The sequence below is a fragment of the Diceros bicornis genome, chromosome 22, assembly GCF_020826845.1.
Source record: "Diceros bicornis minor isolate mBicDic1 chromosome 22, mDicBic1.mat.cur, whole genome shotgun sequence".
Taxonomy (NCBI): domain Eukaryota; kingdom Metazoa; phylum Chordata; class Mammalia; order Perissodactyla; family Rhinocerotidae; genus Diceros; species Diceros bicornis.
In genome coordinates, this window is record NC_080761.1 from 8,926,032 (window position 1) to 8,945,380 (window position 19,349).

The window sequence follows — 19,349 nt, forward strand, 5'->3', positions numbered from 1 at the left end:
TGCACCTGGACTGGTATAATATTTAGCAGGCATAAGACACTGGGTTAAACCCTTTAAAAATTTTGTATTTGATCCTAAGAGACTTGTGAAGTGGGTACTGTGATCTCCATTTTACAGATGAAGAAACTAAGGGAAAGATAAGCAATCACTTGACTCAGGTTGCACAACCAGGAATGGCCGAGATGGGATCTGAACTTGGACCGTCCCACCCCGGACTGTATCCTGCCTGTCGTGTTTGGCCCTTTGGTCGAAGACCCTTTGGCCTTGGGAATGTCTAAGGATGTAGTAGCGCACCTACAGGTTAAATTCTCTTTCAATGAAGAAAGCTGATTTGAATTCTAGATACTAAAAGACAAGAGTAGAAATGACGGGGTGCTAAAATATTCCTGAAATGCTTGTGGCCACTTTTAATCTCTATTTGGGCTCTGGTGGTCATTTATCAAGCCAGAATAGTGGCCCTCCCACCCAATAGACTGGTGTTAAGTAGCTGCTATCCTTTAAATAACATGAGTGGGCCATCCTACTTTTATGGACATGTCTTGTCTCCATCATTAGTTGGATGTCTTTTCTTCCAACTGTGTCTGCACCACCCACTCCATCTCTCCCTAGCCCTGTATCCCTGATTGCACAACGTGGCCCCTATGTCTCAGTTTTCGTGGCCGGGGTTTCTCTGCTGCAGACTCGACATCACTGTGTCAGGGGAGCCTTTCTTCCATCTTCTTTGTAGGAACTGCTCTGGCCTGGCGTGCTCTGACCATGGGACTGGCCTTGCTGAGGGGGCACAACCCGGCTTTGAGGTCTGGGGTGAGAACAGACACCTTCACCCCAAGGAGACTTTCATCCTGACCTTTGGTGGGGTGGAGATCATGTAGGTTTATGGGAAGGTGGGAATTGCCCAGAAGGCAAACGTGATGTTGACAAGGACCCCGAGGATTCGCTATGATGATCTTTAACTGGTTCTAGAGCCTGACACTCACACAGTCTTCCTAGAAGCAGTCAGTGTGGTGCATTCTGAGAAGGTGGGGTGCCTTAAATGTCACCACAGATGTCAAAGTCCCAATGCCTGTGACAAAAATGGGCCTTTGATGATGTCAGTTGGACTTGGGATGTGTAAATCTATACTGTACATTTACACCCACTGGACTCTAAACCGGGAAGCCAGATACTCTCTCTCATGTTCTCTGCTGAATACCATGTGCATGGCACAATGCCAGGCATGGAAGTGCTCAGTAACCATTTCTGAATGGATGGAGAAGGTAGTCCTAGGGGCTGTCGAGCTCATTATAGTAGCAGCTAAAACAGTGTCTCTACAACTAAGTAGAGACCAAATGGTACAGGAGAGCTTTCTCTACTTTTCCAAGACAGTTACCTTATGTTCTAATGTTCTAAGCCTTCGGTGCCCAGATGAAGGTGTCAGAAATACATCTCCAGTTTCTGCTGTTTTTCTGAGCTTCTTCAAGTGATCTTTCTGTATCCATTTCTCTGAGCACAGAATGGAACTAGACTAGAGCAACTGCCTCAAACAGTAACTTAAAATCCCAAAATGCAATACAAATAGCTCGTAGGAAGTGGCTCATCATAAACCTGAGGGTGACTGCTTTTTGGAATATTGATAAATTATCTGTATTAATTGGTGCTCCATTGTGATGAAAAGCTTGGGTTCCATGGTCCCACCTGGATTCAAATCCAGCCTTAATTTCTTGAGGCGCCATACCCTGCTTCATGGGAATGTCAGATTCCTCACCTACCTCGTGGGGCCGTGGGGCTGTTCCAGTGACTCATGTAGTGAGTGCTCATTGACTTTTATGTTGATTGCACAGTTTAGGTTGCTACTTGCTTGCCCTGGAGCATTTACAGTCACTTTGTTCTCTGTTGTTGAAATTTGGCTTGTAAAAGTGAACCTCTGTTTCATGAATCTGATTCAATTGCTTGAGATCATTCCTCTCTCTCTCCTTTTTTCTTTTTTTTACTTTTAAACTCTACAAATGTCAAATATTTTTTATTTTTTTTTGTGAGGAAGATCAGCCCTGAGCTAATATCCATGCTAATCCTCCTCTTTTTGCTGAGGAAGACCGGCTCTGAGCTAAGATCTAGTGCCAATCCTCCTCCTTTTTTTCCCCAAAGCCCCAGTAGATAGCTGTTTGTCATAGTTGCACATCCTTCTAGTTGCTGTGTGTGGGACGCAGCCTCAGCATGGCTGGAGAAGCGGTGTGTCAGTGCATGCGCGGGATCCGAACCTGGGCCGCCAGTAGCAGAGTGCCCGCACTTAACCGCTAAGCCACGGGGCCGGCCCACAAATGTCAAATATTTTAAGGCCATTTATCTATAATATTTTCCTCCAAACTGCACGGGCTTTGCCTTGTAACAATTGCATTTTCAAAGGTGGTATTCCTGCAGCCTTTGAGCTTTCCCACTGCTCCCGATCTTCCTGGCTCCTGTAACTTCTGCCTCAAGTCTTGGGTTTAAGGGATCCTGGATGTGAGTTATGGCGCATGCTAGACTGTTCCTCCATGAGATGTTCCTGTTTTTCTCGCTGGCCTGGGTGGGTTTATAGACTGAATAAGGAGCAGCAGTGCTGTGGAAGGGAACCACTAGGTCAGCCTGGGGCTCATTGTCGCACTTCCCTGGCACAATTCTCTGTCACCTCTGAGTGCCCTGAAGGGAGCTTTGAATTCAGTGCAAGGATTCAGGGTTACAGAACAATGATAACATTCTCCCCTTTTGATTTTTGTGAGCCAGGGGCAAAGGGAACCTCTAAGTATAGAATGTAAGGAAAAGGAGAAAGAGGCAGAGCTCTGCACCTAAAGGAGAAAAGTTAGAGGAAGGTTTCTAATCATCAGATTTACAAAAATAAATTTAAGTATGCAAGTGCTCACAGAAGATGGTTTCTATGAGCTTTCTTGAAGAAACTACTTGAGGAAGAGCTTCAGCCAAACAAATGATGAATGGAGAAATTATGGCAAAAGAAGTGATAGTACGTTTTAAATCTATTTAATACATTTAAATCTAAAACTCATTCCCAAATAAATTATAAACATAACCCCTGACAATGTAGAAAAGATCGTCAGAACACTACTTGAAGGAGAAGGAAGAGAAAATGTAGAAGGTAGGGTAAGTAGACGAGTTTCCTCATCTTTCAACTTCTAGGAGTTGAAAGAGATTACAAGATTACAAGTACAAGACTTGAAGGTAATACCTGAAACTATAGAACGCTGGGAAGAAAATATGGGCGGAACACTCACTGACATCGGTCTGAGAGGGATCTTTTTGAAGCCCATGTCCACTCAGATAAGGGAAACAAAAGAAAAAATAAACAAGTGAGACTTCATCAGACTAAAGAGCTTCTACAAGGCAAACGAAACCAGGATCAAAATGAAAAGACAACCCAGCAGCTGGGAGAAAATATTTGCAAATCATATATCTGACAAGGGGTTAATCTCCATGATATATAAAGAACTCACACAACTGAACACCAAAAAGCAGCCACCCGATCAAAAATTGGGCAGAGGATATGAACAGACATTTTTCCAAGGAAGATATACAGATGGCCAATAGGCATAAGAAAAGATGTTCAACACCACTAATCATCATGGAAATGTAAATCAAAACTACACTAAGATATCACCTTACACCCGTGAGAATGGCTGTAAGCACCGAGACAAAAAATAACAAATGTCAGAGAGGATGTGAAGAAAAGGGAAGCCTAATTCACTGCTGGTGGGAATGCAAACTGGTGCAGCCTCTAGGGAAACATTATGGAGATCCCTCAAAAAATTAAAAATAGAAATACCGTATGATCCAGCTATCCCACTTCTCGGTATTTATCCAAAGAACTTGAAATCAACGAGCCAAAGAGGCTTATGCACCGCTATGTTCATTGCAGCATTTTCACTATAGCCAAGAAGTGGAAACAACCCAAGTGTCCATTGACCGATGATTGGATAAAGACGACGTGTTATATATATACAATGGAATACTACTCAGCCATAAAAAAAGAAAATCGTCCCATTTGCAACAACATGGATGGACCTGGAGGGTATTATGTTAAGTGAAATAAGCCAGACAGAGAAAGACAAACACTGTATGACTTGACTCATATGTGGAATATAAACTAACACATGGACAGAGAGAACAGTTTGGTGGTTACCAGGGGAAGGGAATTGGGGAGTGGGCACAAGGGGTGAAGGGGTGCATTTATATGGTTACTGACAAATAATAATGTACAACTGGAATCTCACAATGTTATAAACTATTATGACATCAATAAAAAAATAAAAAACATGAATGATATCTCCAACTTGTGTCAAAATATAAGATGGACTGATGGGTGGATAGAGGGTAGCATAGATTAATAAATATGTGAGAAAGCAAGTATAGTGAAATATGAATTGCAGAATGTAGGTGGTGGGGATATAAGTGTTCACTATGAAATTCTTTCACCTCTTCTGTATGTCTAAAAATTTTCATAATAAAATCTTGGAAGAAACAAATAATGTTGGTAATTGATTATAAAAGAATTGAATAAAAGAGAATGTTAGTCCATAATGATACTCAAAAAGAGAGACAAAGATGAAAAAAGGGAAAATCTATTCTTTGCAGAAGAATATGAGGTAGGGAATGTTAAAGAAATGAAAATCATTCTTTTGCAGCTCCCAAAATAATAATTGATTCAGGAAAGGGTCATCAATGGATGCTAAGACCATTGGGTGAAATGTGTTGGGGAACTGGATATTCGCATAGCCTTGAAATATAACCCCCCAGATTACTTACTAATTAGAAAAAGAGAAACATACTTTTATAACAGAGTGGTCTGCTTGTCACCACCCAATAATGGAGTTACATTTTTCCAAATGCACTTACATACGTATATTTTTGCTGAGGAAGATTCGCCCTGAGTTAACATCCATGCCAATCTTCCTCTATTTTGTATGTGGGTTGCCGCCACAGCATGGCTGCCAACGAGTGGTGTATGTCTGTGCCTAGGAACAGAAGCTGGACTCCACTTCAGAATCCACTGAAGTGGATTGCACTGAACTTAGCCACCAGGCCATGGGGTTGGCCCTAATATTTTTTATTTCTTTTTTACATGCAGAGTTTCCAGAGCTCAGGGCTAACTAAAAGTCATGTAAATGTAGAATCATACATTCCAAGACATCACTGCCCCTCTCCTGCTCAGTTGCCTTTAACTTTTATGGTAGCTTTTGATATTTGTGTTGATAATTTTTTTGTGTGTATATGAGGAAGATTAGCCCTGAGCTAACATCCATTGCCAATCCTCCTCCCTTTGCCAAGCAAGATGGGCCCTGGGCTGACAACCATGCCCATCTTCCTCCACTTTGTATGGGATACCGCCTCAGCATGGCTTGACAAGCGGTACATTGGTCCACGCCCAGGATCCAAACCTGTGAACCCCAAGCCACCGAAGAGGAGCGCACGAACCCAACCACTACACCACTGGGCCAGCCCCTGTGTTGATAATTTGAGTTTGATAATGTGTGATTATTTCAGCCTGGTTCTAATTTTCTGTTATTGTTTCTTGCCTTCTTTGACTTAGGCTGATTTGTTTAAATAGAGGAAGGCACTCCCAGAAGAACTTCTACTATATATCTGAGAGAAAGAAGACCAGAGAAGTCACAAGACACCCATGGAGAAGCTAATCCTGAGAGCAATAATATGGGAACACCTGGACTCCTGACTCTGGGCCAGGACTGTGCTCTGCACTTCCCCACACAGCTTACTCAACCCCTCCTTCCCTTGATTCTTGAAGATTTGCATCTTTATCAATTTTTATTGCCCTGAAGCCAAGAATTCATAGATAAGCATCCTTTATCCTCCCATTAAAAACCAATCTTCTATCTGCACTTACTGGTTGCTGTGGTCTGAATGTTTATGTCCCCCCAAATTCATTATGCTGAAATTCTGACCCCCAAAGATGATGGTATTAGGAGGTGGGACTTGTGGGAGGTGATTAGCTCCTGAGGGTGGAGCCCTCATGAATGGGATTAGTGCCCTTATAAAAGAGACCCCCACAGAGATCCCTAGCCCCTTCCACCACGTGAGGACACAGTGAGAGTAGGCTGGCTGTGAACTAGGAAGAGGGCCCTGACTAGAAAGTGACCATGCTGGCACCTTGATCTTGGACTTCTAGCCTCCAGAACTGTGAGAAATAAATGTCTGCTGTTTATAAGCCACCCGCCTGCGCTGTTTTGTTATAGCAGCCTGAATGGACTAAGACACTGGTTCCATTTCTTGCCTCATACGCACTCTTCAACCCATTCCAGGATGGCTTCCACTTCTTCCCCTCCAGGAAAATCACCCTTGACAAAGTCATCCGTGGTCTCCACGTCCCTAAATCCAGTTTTCATCATACACAGTGGACCACTGCCTCCTCAGAATGTTCCTGTCCCTGACTTCTGTGATAGCACACTTTGCTAGTTTCCTCCTGCCTCCTGGACTTCTCCTTCTCCCTTTCCTGTACCATTTCAGCCTTTTCACTAAACCCTTAATGTTATACATTAACATAGGGATCCCTGGGGCTCCATCCCAGGCATTCTCATTCGTTCCTCTAACAAATATTTATTGTGGATATACTGTGGGCTAGACACTGTGCTGCTTGGTGGGCATTGCACATGTGGTTCTTGTCCTCAGGGAGTTTAGAGGAAAAGCTGTCAACCATAAATTATACAATTGGTTATTTTAGTTGTGATAAGGACTATTAAAAACTTCAAGATAGTACTTCTATAGATTAATTGGAATGAACTGGGCTGTGTCCGAAAATTCCAAAGATGAAACCCATTTAGTCCTGGGCGAACTGAAAATGCTCTTACCAGCAAAACTTCTTCCCACAGTTGAGAAAAAATAAAGAAACAAGGATACAATCCCTTTGAAACTATCAATCAAAACTAAGATTCTTAGTCTCATTTCCTTCTCTGATTTGTTTTTAGTGGGCAAATCTCCAGTCTGTCTGAAGGGATCAGAATTCAGACTGCAAAGTGACTGTAGATTGTTTTTTGTTCATAAAAATGCTTTCACCACGGGCCCACCAGGCCGGCAGTGGGAAGTCTTTTTCCTTTAGGGCTTCCTATCTTCAGTCAAAGATCCAGAGATTAAGAAACATTATATGCTGTCTAATATTTATGACATACAAAAAGATAAGAAGAATATAATAACATCTGTCTATGAAGCAATTTATTTAGATAAGTCACTAAATGATTTATTTCTAAAATTAAGAGCAGCAAACATGGCTTCAGCTCTTAAAGTCTATTATTGGAGTAAGAGAGAATAAAAAGGAGGAAAATGGAAATAGGGAGGGAGAGACACAGGTGGTGTCAAGAGACATTGGATGTCATTAACGATGCCTTCATCTTGTAACTTCACGTTGTATGCTCTTGAGTAGCCCCTAAGCTATTCCAAATCCTGTTTTGCTTTTGCCATCATTGGCTTGTACACTGGGTATCACTACTTCAGACTTTCTTGCAAGTTCAGTGACATTGACCTCGAGTCCACATTTGGTCCATGCTGCAGCCACACTCCAGCCCTGTTTATGTAAAGGTGCTTTTATGCCAAAGCCTGAATCACCTGCAGGGTGAAGCCTGGGTTGGTTGGCCTACCTTACCGTGGTGCTACCTTGGGGAGTTAAGGTCACTTCTGTAAGTATTAGCCTTACTATGAACTGGACTATTTTATGCCAGAGCAGTTGATAGTGAAGCACTAAAAAAGGCTACATCATCATGTCGTAGGCATTTGCATTTGCTCACATTCAGAATAAAGTTGCTTTTTGGGGATTTCTAAAATCACCTTGGCCATCAAGCATTTCTTTCCCAAGTGTGCTGACTAAATAAATGTAAATTTATTAGAAACACATGGAGTAAATTTACCATATATAAATTTTTTAAAAAATGCATTGGACTAAATGGAAGTGGATCATAATGAACCCAAATGTTTGAAAACAACTTTATGAAATCCTTTGAAGTGACACAGATGTTGGGAGCTGAGCTTCCCCAGTCTGGCAGGGACCTAAGGGACTTGAGGTTTTACATTTGGCTGACATGATAACAATTCAAAGCTGCATGTTGGCATCTCCTATAATTTTTCCATTAGTGGATTCCAGTATTTTCTATTAGAAGAGGTGGACTTCATACCCGAATTTCAAATTTTGGTTCGGTCTGCACCAAAATAGCATTCCCCAACTAAACATTGATTGACAGTTGCTGACACTTGAGCAAGTGCTAGGTGCCAGTGCTCCACGTTAATCTCCCAACAGTTCTACGATGCAGGGTATTAGTGTCTATTTTTGGGTGAGGAAACAGGTGCAGAAGTTAGGCAACTTGCCTGAATGGTGGGCCTGGCAGTCTGGCTCTGAACCCTCAGCTCTTCACCCAAAGAACCTATGTTTTGCCCTCCTCATAATGATTCCGTATGTGGCCTTTAGCCTCAGCATCTGTGCCCTGTTGTCACTCCCCACCCCAGTCTGGCTTTTCTCAGAAGCTCATCCCTTTCCTCCCTCTCCCACTTCCTCCTTAACAAGAAGCCCTTGTTATCTCCAGCCAAGGTGAGGGCCACATGGTGTACAGTTGGCACCTGGGGCATTGCAGACTACCTCTTACCCCCACCTGTGCTTTCTCAGTTCTTCTTCCCTTACTTCTTTCTTCCCTCTTCTCTGACCTGAAGACCTCATGCCCTGCAGGGGAACAAGGAAGTTGCCATGTGAGCCAACAGGAAGCTTATCATTTGTTGGCTTCTAGAAATGTCTTTTGTTGGCTTTGTGGGTGTCTTTGTCTCTCTGTCTCTCCTTGCTGGATCCAACATACCAAGTAACTAGACCTTTGCCCCCATGTACTTTATCTGCATCGGTCTGGCCCTCATTTAGGCAATTTTTTTTCAAACTTCCCTGGCTGCACAAGTTAGACCAGTGCTCTATAACCAACTTCCTCCTTGCAAATGTTCCTGAACCAATGGACTCAAGTGGATGAGAAACTCAGGATGCAATAACTTCTATTAGAAAAATAAGAACCCTTTAAAATCTAGCAAAGTTGTAAAGTGATATAATTGAAAGGAAGGGACACTGACAGGGAAGTGAGACCCATCAGTGGACAACTGCACCACTTGATAGCTCGTGCTGTTTGGAGTTTTGGTGTGCTCCCAAATTTGAGCAGGTCGGGAGAGTAAGGCAACTGGGTAGTCCAGAAGGGGAGCAGATGTGTCTGACTTGGCCCCTTTTGAACTGTGACTGACACTTTCTCCCAGTGCAAAGAGCCTTGCCTCACATTAATGGCTTCTTTCTGACCATGTTTCATGGAGAAATTTATACCATTACTTTAGTTACAATCCCTTATAATCTGGCTGGCTAGTTTATTCTAGAATGTTTCTGAGTCCACAGACTATAGAAATTCAGTTTTAAATCTAAACTTATCATTGATTTTGGATTCTTGGGACCAGGATTTTGAAATTAGCAAAAAAGCCTGGAGGTAAATCAGAACTGGCCTCTATTCCTGTCTGCCTCTCTCTACTACCTTCTGTCTCCCTGCTCCTGCCTCTCATGCCTTCCCATTCAGGGCCTTGACTTCTCCACATAATGTAACGTGGAAAAAAATAGTTCTTGACACAGTAGCCTGGGAAATTTTATCCTTTGTGGCCTACTGAATATTCTCCTTCCACCTAACACAGAGTAGATGCTCAATATATATTTGGGAATGAATGAGTGAAAGAATGAAAGACTGTAAGTGTTCATTAGGAACATCTGGAAAATATTCCCCAACTCTCAGTCTAGGTAAGATCACTTTCTGTCATGAACAGCAATTTTACAAACTGTGTTGTGCTTGTTTGCCATTGTTAACTAATTTTAACCAAACAGTAGCTCTCTGTTTCCAGCTTCTGCCATAATGCCTGGCACAATGTCAGAACTTAATAAATTTTTGTTGAGTCAATAAATGTCATGCTTTATGTCAAAGAGTTTTGGCTCTTGGGGCAAACAAAGCCTTGAATTTACAGAACCAGCAGATTAGAAGGAACACTGAGAAGTCTTCAGATACTTTTCCTGCTTCCCAACTTAACCATTCTTGGTAATCATCTACTTTGTTCCTGAACACCCAGAGGAGGTTCCTTAACGATGGGACTCACAGGCTTTTCATAAGAAACCTCTGTCTCTATTTACTTCCAAGGGACACAAGAAATGCACACTATGATATTGTGATTTATAATAAACATATATTTGGTCTTCGTTCCCTTTTCTGGCACAGAGCTCCTAAAACCATTGGAATTTTCTAAGTGATAAAGGTGTCTTTTGTTATGTTAATGAGGTGGCTTTGGGAAAGCACCTAGGTAACCTAAGGATGGGGTCTGGTTGCCAGGGGACCCAAATATGGAATTAGAGGGTTGGAACTTTGAGTACCATCCCTGACCTCCTGAGAGGGGAGAGGGTCTGGAGATTGAATTGAATCACCAATGATCAATGACTTAATCAATCATGCCTGTGTAATGAAGCCTCCATAAAACCCAAAAGGAGGGGGTCTGAAGAGCTTCTGGATTGGTAGACACTTGGAGATTTGGGGAGAGTGGCATACCTGGAGAGAGCATGGAAGCTCTGTGCTCCTTCTCCACACCTTGCCTTATGCATCTCTTTCATTTGGCTGTTCCTGAGTTCTATCTTTTCATCACAAACTGGTAATCTAGTAAGTAAATATTTCTCTGAGTTCTGTGAGCTGTTCTAGCAAATCAGTCAAACTCAAGGAGGGGATTGTTGGAACTTCCAATCTATAGCCAGTCTGTCAGAAGCACAAGTGATAACCTGGACTTGTGATTGGTGTTTGAAGTTGCAGGGGGGCATTTTTGTAAGACTGAGCCCTTAACCTGTGGGATTTGACACTATCTGCAGGTAGACAGTGTCAGAATTGAGATGAACTGTAGGACACCCAGCTGGCGTCAGAGAATGGCTTGGATTTGTGGGAACCCCCCACCACACACACACACTGGATTTGGTGACCAGAACTTTTACATACAATCTTTTTTTAAACTTCCTTTCAAAGGAAAAACAAAGAACAATTAGGCATGCCAAGACTATAAGTGGCTTCTGAATGGAACACCTTAGCTCATGTGTGAAGTGGAATTACCTGCCTCCATATAGGGATCCTGTCTTCGAGTGGAAATCATGCTGCACTATGTCTGCCTACATCTGCAATCTGAAGACAGAGTTCCAAACTTCTGTGGCACAATAGAGACTTGGGGTTCATACTCACATTTCTCTGTTCTGTATAAAATTCCAAATACTCCCAACTTTGATTTTTTCAATTTGACAAATAACAGTTTAGTTAGCAACCAGGGCCCAACTCTCATCAATAACAACAGTGTCTGGATAAGATGGGTCAACAGGTACCACCATCCTCATTTTAAATTGAGGGACTGTGGAGTGGAAGTTTTATGATCAGTAGTGAAACAAACAACTAGAGCCTGGTAACCAGTCTTGGTTCTGTCCTAATTGAGGTAAGAGTATTTTTCTGAAAAACTCTGCTGCCTACCCTCTGAAGGTTGGGGATGTGCTTGCAGAGCATATTGCCTTGTAAGACAGTTGAAACTGGTGTTCCCATGGCTGATCAGGGGCTTCCAGTCATTACTGACATGACATCTGCATGGAAATCCTTGTAGGACCAGAGATGGATAACAAACCGATCTTACTCCATGCAATCAACATGTAGAGCCTCAAAAGAAGCCTCTGCAAATCAGGATGGCATCTCTCTTAGTACATTTCATGGTAGAAAAAAATGGCATTTAATCTCTCTCTTCCCCTTTCCTTTTCCTGTGACCATTAGATGCCTGAATTCTCCCCCACATTTTGGTAAAATGCAACAGTGATGGCTGAATGGCTCAAAACTTTAGTCCCTGCTCTATGCATGACTGATCATCCAATGCATTCCAGCCTAGGGTACATTCACTCCCCTGAAACCAGAGATGTGGTCAGTACCATTCATCACTTGATCATACATACTCCCTGTGACATGCCTGACTCTGCTGTTTGAATATAAGGTTGTTGGTGACATGAGCAGGAATGATGGAATAAGGACCTCAAAACTCCTCTCCTTCATTACAGCAATAAGAACACACCAAAATTGTCAAAATAACTTTTTTAAAACTCTGGAAATCAAGCAGTCTTGCAATAATCCAGAGAGTGGTTTTTTTCCCCAAGTAAAACTACTGAATCTCAGAATAGCAAGCTTTATGGTGTCTTAATTCCCTAGTCATATTCCCCTCTCCTCAGACTCATGACAAACTTGAAAAACAACTCTGCAATCACAATGAAAACTAGCAGCCTAACAATCTATGGAGGGGGCAAAATGGGGTTGGCATTCTCCCAAGTCCAAGTCCCAGGTAACTGCCATCATTTGACTAGTCTTTCAGTTCCTTACAAAATCCCACTCACAAAGCTTGTCTGTATTTGATCTGACTCACATCTCACTCAGTAGTATTTCCCAGGGGGCAAGTGTTTAACCTAGGCAGCTGCCTGAGGTGGTGATATCAGGTGGAGAAAACAACAAGCTAGGCAAAAATTTAAAGGAAAAGCTGAGGAGTGAGATACCCATAAAGGGCTTTCAAAAGCTCTGACATTCCTGGGAATCTAGAAGCCCACGCACATGCCAGGGTTGTGTTCATGCCTGGGAAAGACCTGAGAAGGACCAAAGCTCTCATCTCTGGCTGATCTTGAGACAGAAGCAGGAAGTAAAGGCGAACATAGAGTTGTAAACTGCCTGCCTGAAGACTGAAGGCAAGCCCCCCAGCATGCACACAGAGCCCTCAGCAGAGACTGGGAGATTTATTGGTTCCAGGCACTTGAAAATTTATGTGTAGTCCTTAGCTGATCATTAAGCTAACTGAGCAGAGACTTTAGTGGCCACAAATGACAAAAAATACAGACTATATAGAAGTAGTTCAAAGTCACTAAACAAACAGTGACAACAATAACAACAGCAACAACAACAAATTCTGGAGAAGAAGGGACGTATCTGTTTTCCAGCATTGCCACATTATTTAAAATATCCAGTTTCCAACAAAAAATTGTGATATATGCAAAGAAATGCAAAAGAATGGCTCATACACCTAAAAAAAGCAGTCAAAGGAAACTGTCCATGAGGAAGCGTAGATGTTGGGTTTATTAGACAAAGATTTTGAATCAACTATCTTAAACATGTTCAAAAAGCTAAAGGAAACCGTATACAAAGGACCAAAGGAAAGTGTGAGGATAATAGTGTCTTACCACATAGAGAATTTCAATAAACAGAATCAGAGCCTCAGAGACCTACAGGACACTATCCATATATGCAGAGTGGCAATCCCAGAAGGAGAGGAGAGAGAAAGAGGCAAAAGAATGTTTGAAGAAATAACGTTTAAGAACTTCCCAGTTCATGAATGAAAATTATTAATCTACACAATCAAGAAGCTTACCAAGTTCCAAGTATGATGAACTCAAAAATATCCACACCTAAACACATCATAATCAAAATGTTGAAAGACAGAGACAAAGGGATAATCTTGAAAGCAGCAAAAGAGAGGAAACCCACATACAAGGAATCCTCAAAGCAATTAACAACTCATTTCTCATCAGAAACCATGGAGGCCAGAAAGCAATGAGATGACATATATATTCACAGTGCTGAAAGAAAAAGACTGCCAATAAAGAATTCTATATTTAGCACAACTATTCTTTAAAAATTTGAAGATATTACCAGATATACAAAAACAGAATTCATTGCTAGCAAATCTTCCCTAGAAGAAATACTAAAATAGCCGTTCAGGCTCTAATGAAAGAACACCATACAGTAACTTAAATCCACATGAAGAAATAAAGAACAGCAATAAACATAACTACACAGGTAAATATAATGTATTTTTATCTGTAACCCCTTCCTTCAATCTGATTTAAAGTACAATTGCCTAAAGCAACAATTATAAAACTGTGATGAGGGGCTTACAATGTATAAAGATATAATTTGTATGACAATAGGGTAAAGGAAGGGGAAGGGAATGGAACTATACTAAGTTTTTGTATGTTACTAAAATTAAATTGGGATTAGTCCTAACCAGATATTTATAAATTGTGATGTGAATTTTAATCCCTAGGACACCCTCCAAGAAAATAACTGAAAAAAATATACTAAAAGAAATGACAGAAGAATTAAAGTAGTATACTAGAAAATATCTATTTAATACCAAATAAGGAAGTAATGGAGGAATTGAGGGGAAAAAAAGACATGAGATATATAAAAAATAAATTGCAAAATAGCAGATGTAAATTCTAATTAATCATGAATTACATTGACTGAAAAGGATTGATCCTTTCAATTTAAACACAGAGATTGGCAGAATGGATAAAAAACACAACTACAGTCATGTGTAACTTAATGATGTGGATACATTCTGAGAAATGAGATGGGTCATTTCATCGTTCTGTGAACATCATATAGTGTATTTACACAAACCCAGATGGTATAGCCTACCACGCACTTAGGCTATATGGTACTAATCTTATGAGACCACTGTTGTATATGTTGTCCGTCATTGACTGAAACATCGTTATATGGCGTATCACTGTATATGCTGTCTAAACAGACACACTTTAGATTCAATATCTTAAATAGGTTGAAAGAAAAAAATAGGAAAGATATATCATGCAAATAGTAATCAAGGAAAGCCTGAGTGGCTATGATATCAGACAAACATATTTTAAGACAAAAATTGTTACTAGAGACAAAGAGAATTTTATAATGATAAAAGGGTCAATTCATCAAAAAGATCTAAAATTATAAACATATTTGCACCTAATAACAGATCTTCAAAATACATGAAGCAAAAACTGACAGAATTCAGGGGAAAAATAGACAATTCAACAATAATTGGATACTCCACTTTCAATAATGGATAGAGGAATTGAACAATGCCATACACCAACAAGGCCTAACAGACATATACGGAACACTCCATAACACTCCACCAACAACAGTAGGATACACATTCTTCTCAAATGCACATGGCATGTTCTGAAGCTAGACCATATCTTAGGCCAAAACAAGTGTCAATAAATTTTAAAAGATTGAAATCACACAAAATATCTTCTCCAACTATAATGCAATGAAATTAGAAATGAATAACAGAGGAAAACATGGGAAATTTATAAAACATGAAAATTAATAAACACACTCCTAAATAATCAATAGATTAAAGAAGAAATCATAAGGGTAAGAAATAATTAATGAAAATAAAAACATAACATACCAATGTTTATGGAATGAAGCTAAAGCAGCACTTAGAGGGAAACTTGTGGCTATAATTGCTTATATTATTAAAGAAGATCTCAATCATTAATCTAATCTTCCACTGTAAAAAAACTAGAAAAGGGGCAAAGTAAACTGAAGCTACAAGAAGAAAGGAAATAATAAAAATTAGAGATGAAAGAAATAGAGATTAGAAAAACAATAAATAAAATCAATGAAACAACAAATCGATTCTTGAAAAGAACAAAATTGACAAATCTTTAGTTAGACTGACAGAAAAAATGAGAAAAGATGCAAATAATGAAAATCAGGAATGAAAGTGGGGTCACTATAACCATTTTATTACAAAAATACAAAGGACATTAAGAGAATACATGAACAATTGTATGCCAGCAAATTAGATGACCTAGATGAAACAGGCAAATTCCTAGAAACACGCAAATTACCTAAACTGACTCAAGAAGAAACAGAAATCTCAGACTTATAACAAAAGAGATTGAATTAGCAATAATAAACCCCCCAACAAAGGAAAGTCCAGACAAAAGAACAAGGGGGAAAAAAAGACAAATTACTAAAATCAGGAATGAAAGAGGGGATATTACTACTGATCTCACAGAAACAAATCCAAGGTTGTTACTTGACTTTTAATTTTGTGACTTAGTGTTCAGGTCCTTAAAGGGCAGGGATCATCAGATTTTGTGTGTGTCCTCCAAAACCAAAAAATATGGATCTTACCTGAGCCATCCAATACAATAGTCACTAGCCACATGTGGCTACTGAGTACTTGAAATGCGACTAGTGCAAGTGAGGGCCTGAAGGCTAATTTTATTTAATTTTAACAAGTTTAAATTTAAATTTAAAAATGGACACTAGGTTCATTTACTGGAAAACACAAGTATGTTTGGAACTTGCGTATGAACTGACTTTTTCAATTATAAACTTTAAGAAATCTAAATACAGATCCAGTGTTTCTGACAAAAATTTAGCATTAGAATTGGCATGTACTGTAAGGGTAAAATACCGACTGGATTTTAAAGCCGGTGTGAAACAAAGAATGTAAAATATCTCATTAACAATTTTTAATTGATTACATGTTTTAATGATAATATTTTTAATATATTATGTTAAATAAAATATTTGCATTCATTTTACATTTTTAATAGACTTGTAGAAATATTTTAATTTACATGTGGATGCACTATATTTCTATTAGACAGTTCTACCTTAGCCCTCAGCAAATATCCACATTTATCCACATTACTAATGATTTCCTGTTTTCTTACCAATGACTTAACCACTGATGAGCAAGTGGTTCCTCTTTTTTAGAGGGAACCATTTCAGGAATCCTTGAATGAGGAAAAAAAAGAAATCCCTAAATCCTTCCCCTCTGAGATGTCATGGAAGTGACATGGGTTACAGTCATCTGGGCTGTTTCCCCCCAGAAATAAGAAAGTCTAAGTGTCATCATACAGATTTGAGGAAAGAGTAGAGAATGTATTTTTTTAAACCTCCTTCACTAAAACAGATTATTGTCATGTGCTCTCTGTGTTTTAATTCACTTGTGGGGGAAAAAAAAAACATCTGGATAGCTCCAGCCGAGCTGGTCCTGAGCTATGTGGAAACCTTCTCAATAGCCCGAGTGTGATTCATGTTGACCTCCCCGACTAGTGTGTTGGAAAAACAATACCCTTCTTCTTTACTTTGCATAATTACTTCCAACCTCAGAACTTTTATATTGATAGTATCTGGGTTAGAAGTCTCTGTCAATGTTCCACACCTATACAACCTCCCAAATTTTGACTTACATTTAACAAACTCTCCCATCCTGACTGGCTCTCCAGGCAGTTCACGGAGTGGGTCAACCTCTCTGTGTGTGTGCAGAGGCTCATTTCCCGTCTAGTTCCCCCTCAAGACTTTCATAAGTGGGTCCCACCCAACTGTCTTCAGAGCAAGCACGGGCTCTGTGCCTCTGAGGGCCTTGATGCTTGATACTTGATGAGTAAGACTGATGCTTACTCACAGGCAGGAGGAAACGTGAACTGGGATTCTAAAGAATATCCTTTAGTAAAAATATTCTTTCAAAATTGCCTGAATTTTCACCCTTAGAAATTCTGAGCTTTATCTGACCTCTCTTACTGTCAACTATCATCTCTCCCTCTTCTCTGAATCCTTCCCCCTCCTCCGTTTGAAGACATGAGACTGGTTTCCATAACCCAGCTCCACTGGTGCAGGCCCCCTGGCCACCATCTGACAGAGGCTCTGGGACCTGGTTTAAGAGAAAGGAACCCTGAGGATCTCGATTCCTGCTCTTCTTTCTCACCAGTTCTGTGGAAAAATGTCTGCAGGTGAATACCGTAGCCCCGGATGAGCCTGTGAGCCAGAAACAAAAGCAGAAGACAGTCTGGTTTCTAAACGACAGGGCAAGTCAGGGATCAAAACATGTTCCATTAAAAGAGACTTTTCAGGTTTGTCAACTCAAGAAGGAAAAGTAATAGGCTTAAAGAGTGTTGTTAACAACCTTATCGTGTCCCAATAACCCCACTGCTTTACTTAAGAATCTTGCCAAGGAGGCAAGGAAAGAGCATTATTTCCCTTTGCTTGGTCTTAAACATGAGATGGAACTTCTGCTCACCTGGAAGCCAGTGTTGCTGTAGCCCTCGGCTCCCAGGGCTGTCATGTTCTTCAGCTCCACGATCTCTTTGCTGCTCATGGATTTGGCTGGGCTCTGAAACCTTCTCAGGTGCCTGCTCTGGCAGTTCTCTGTACCTGTGAAAACGAACACAGCCTCTGCTGATGTCAGAATGCCACCTGCTGTTGTAGGGACCTGGGCGCTGTCTCAGTTTGGGAACTTCAATAATAATCCCCTGGTTGGGGCGGGGCAGGAGTGCGGGTGCTGGGTGGAGCCTTCCAGTTCAGATCCACCCACCTCATTGATCTTTCTCATTATCCCCATGATTGCCTGCCCATTTTCACTTCAGGGAGAAATTCTTCTACTGCACAATACAGAAAAGGATACTTTCTCTAGTCACGAGTGAAATAATCTATTTCCTGTGGGTGGTGTTGGAGACTAGGGGTGGTGGGGGTGGCGGGGAAGGTAAGGGTCAGCTGCCACCAAGTGACCACCATTCTGTGCCAGGTACATGCTCCGCACTTTATATGTGGTGGTCATAGTTTATCTTCAGAACCAGGGAAAACTGAGGTGTCATTTGGCTAATAAAGGGACCATGAGAAGTCAAATTCAGGTGTGGTGGATTCCAAAGCCTTTTTACTACATCCCTGTCTGCAGACTGGGTGGCTTTTAAAAACCCAACTCCTAGAAATGTAAATATGTAGCAGATAAATGAAAGTGACCAACTGCTCACTTAATAAAAGGATTCTTTGCTTTGTGAAATTAGTCGCTGTAGGATTCTTCAAGATAGCAATTTCCCCTAGTACATTTAAAATGAACTGTTATGTATCTATTAATTATTATAATTGTGTGACCTGTGTGGAAATGTGGAAAACACTTATGATGGGTGAAAAACTAGAATAAACTGAATGACTGCATAAAGAAGGCAAGAGAATGGAATATCATACTACTAGACGTGATTTCTGGGTTGTGGTTTTGCGGGTGGTTGTTATTTTCTCCTTTATACTTTGCTGAGTTTTCTATAAAGATCACGATACTGTTATTCTCATGATGTAGCCAGATACGTATATACATAATGGGTAAGAGCTTGCTGGGACCCTGCTGCCTGGGTCGAGTCCTGCTCTACCACCTCCAGCAGCAAACTCAGCTCAAGAGCCAACCCAGCCTGCTGACGTGTTTATACGGCCCGAGCTAAGAAGGGTGTTTAGATTTTTGAATGGTTGCAAAAAATCAAAAGGAGGAATATTTTATGACACGCAAACTATGTGAAATTCACATTTCAGTGTCCATCAATAAAATTTCTCTGGAACACAAACATTCCCATTCATTTATGTGCCGTCGACGGCTGCTATCGCTCCACAAGGGCAGGGCTGGGTAGTTGAGACAGAGACTGTATGACTCTAGAGGCTAAAATATTCACTACCTGGCCCTTTACAGACAGTGTGTGCTGATCCCTGACTTAC

General features: G+C 40.7%; 1 protein-coding gene and 1 long non-coding RNA gene across 2 annotated transcripts in view; one reads left to right on the forward strand and one right to left on the reverse strand.

The window, feature by feature from the left end:
• Positions 1-6,096, forward strand: part of LOC131419934 (uncharacterized) — a 152,993-nt gene extending 146,897 nt beyond the window's left edge. Inside the window, exon 3 of the long non-coding RNA XR_009223387.1 lies at positions 5,555-6,096. This is a non-coding gene — a long non-coding RNA (uncharacterized LOC131419934). The remainder of the gene's footprint in view (positions 1-5,554) is intronic.
• LOC131419933 (solute carrier family 28 member 3-like) overlaps positions 1-17,971 on the reverse strand; it is a 52,295-nt gene extending 34,324 nt beyond the window's left edge. The window contains exon 1 of the mRNA XM_058565529.1: positions 17,890-17,971. Coding sequence (XP_058421512.1) covers positions 17,890-17,967 — 78 coding nt within the window. The 5' untranslated portion in view covers positions 17,968-17,971. The remainder of the gene's footprint in view (positions 1-17,889) is intronic.
• Positions 17,972-19,349: the final 1,378 nt, after the last annotated feature.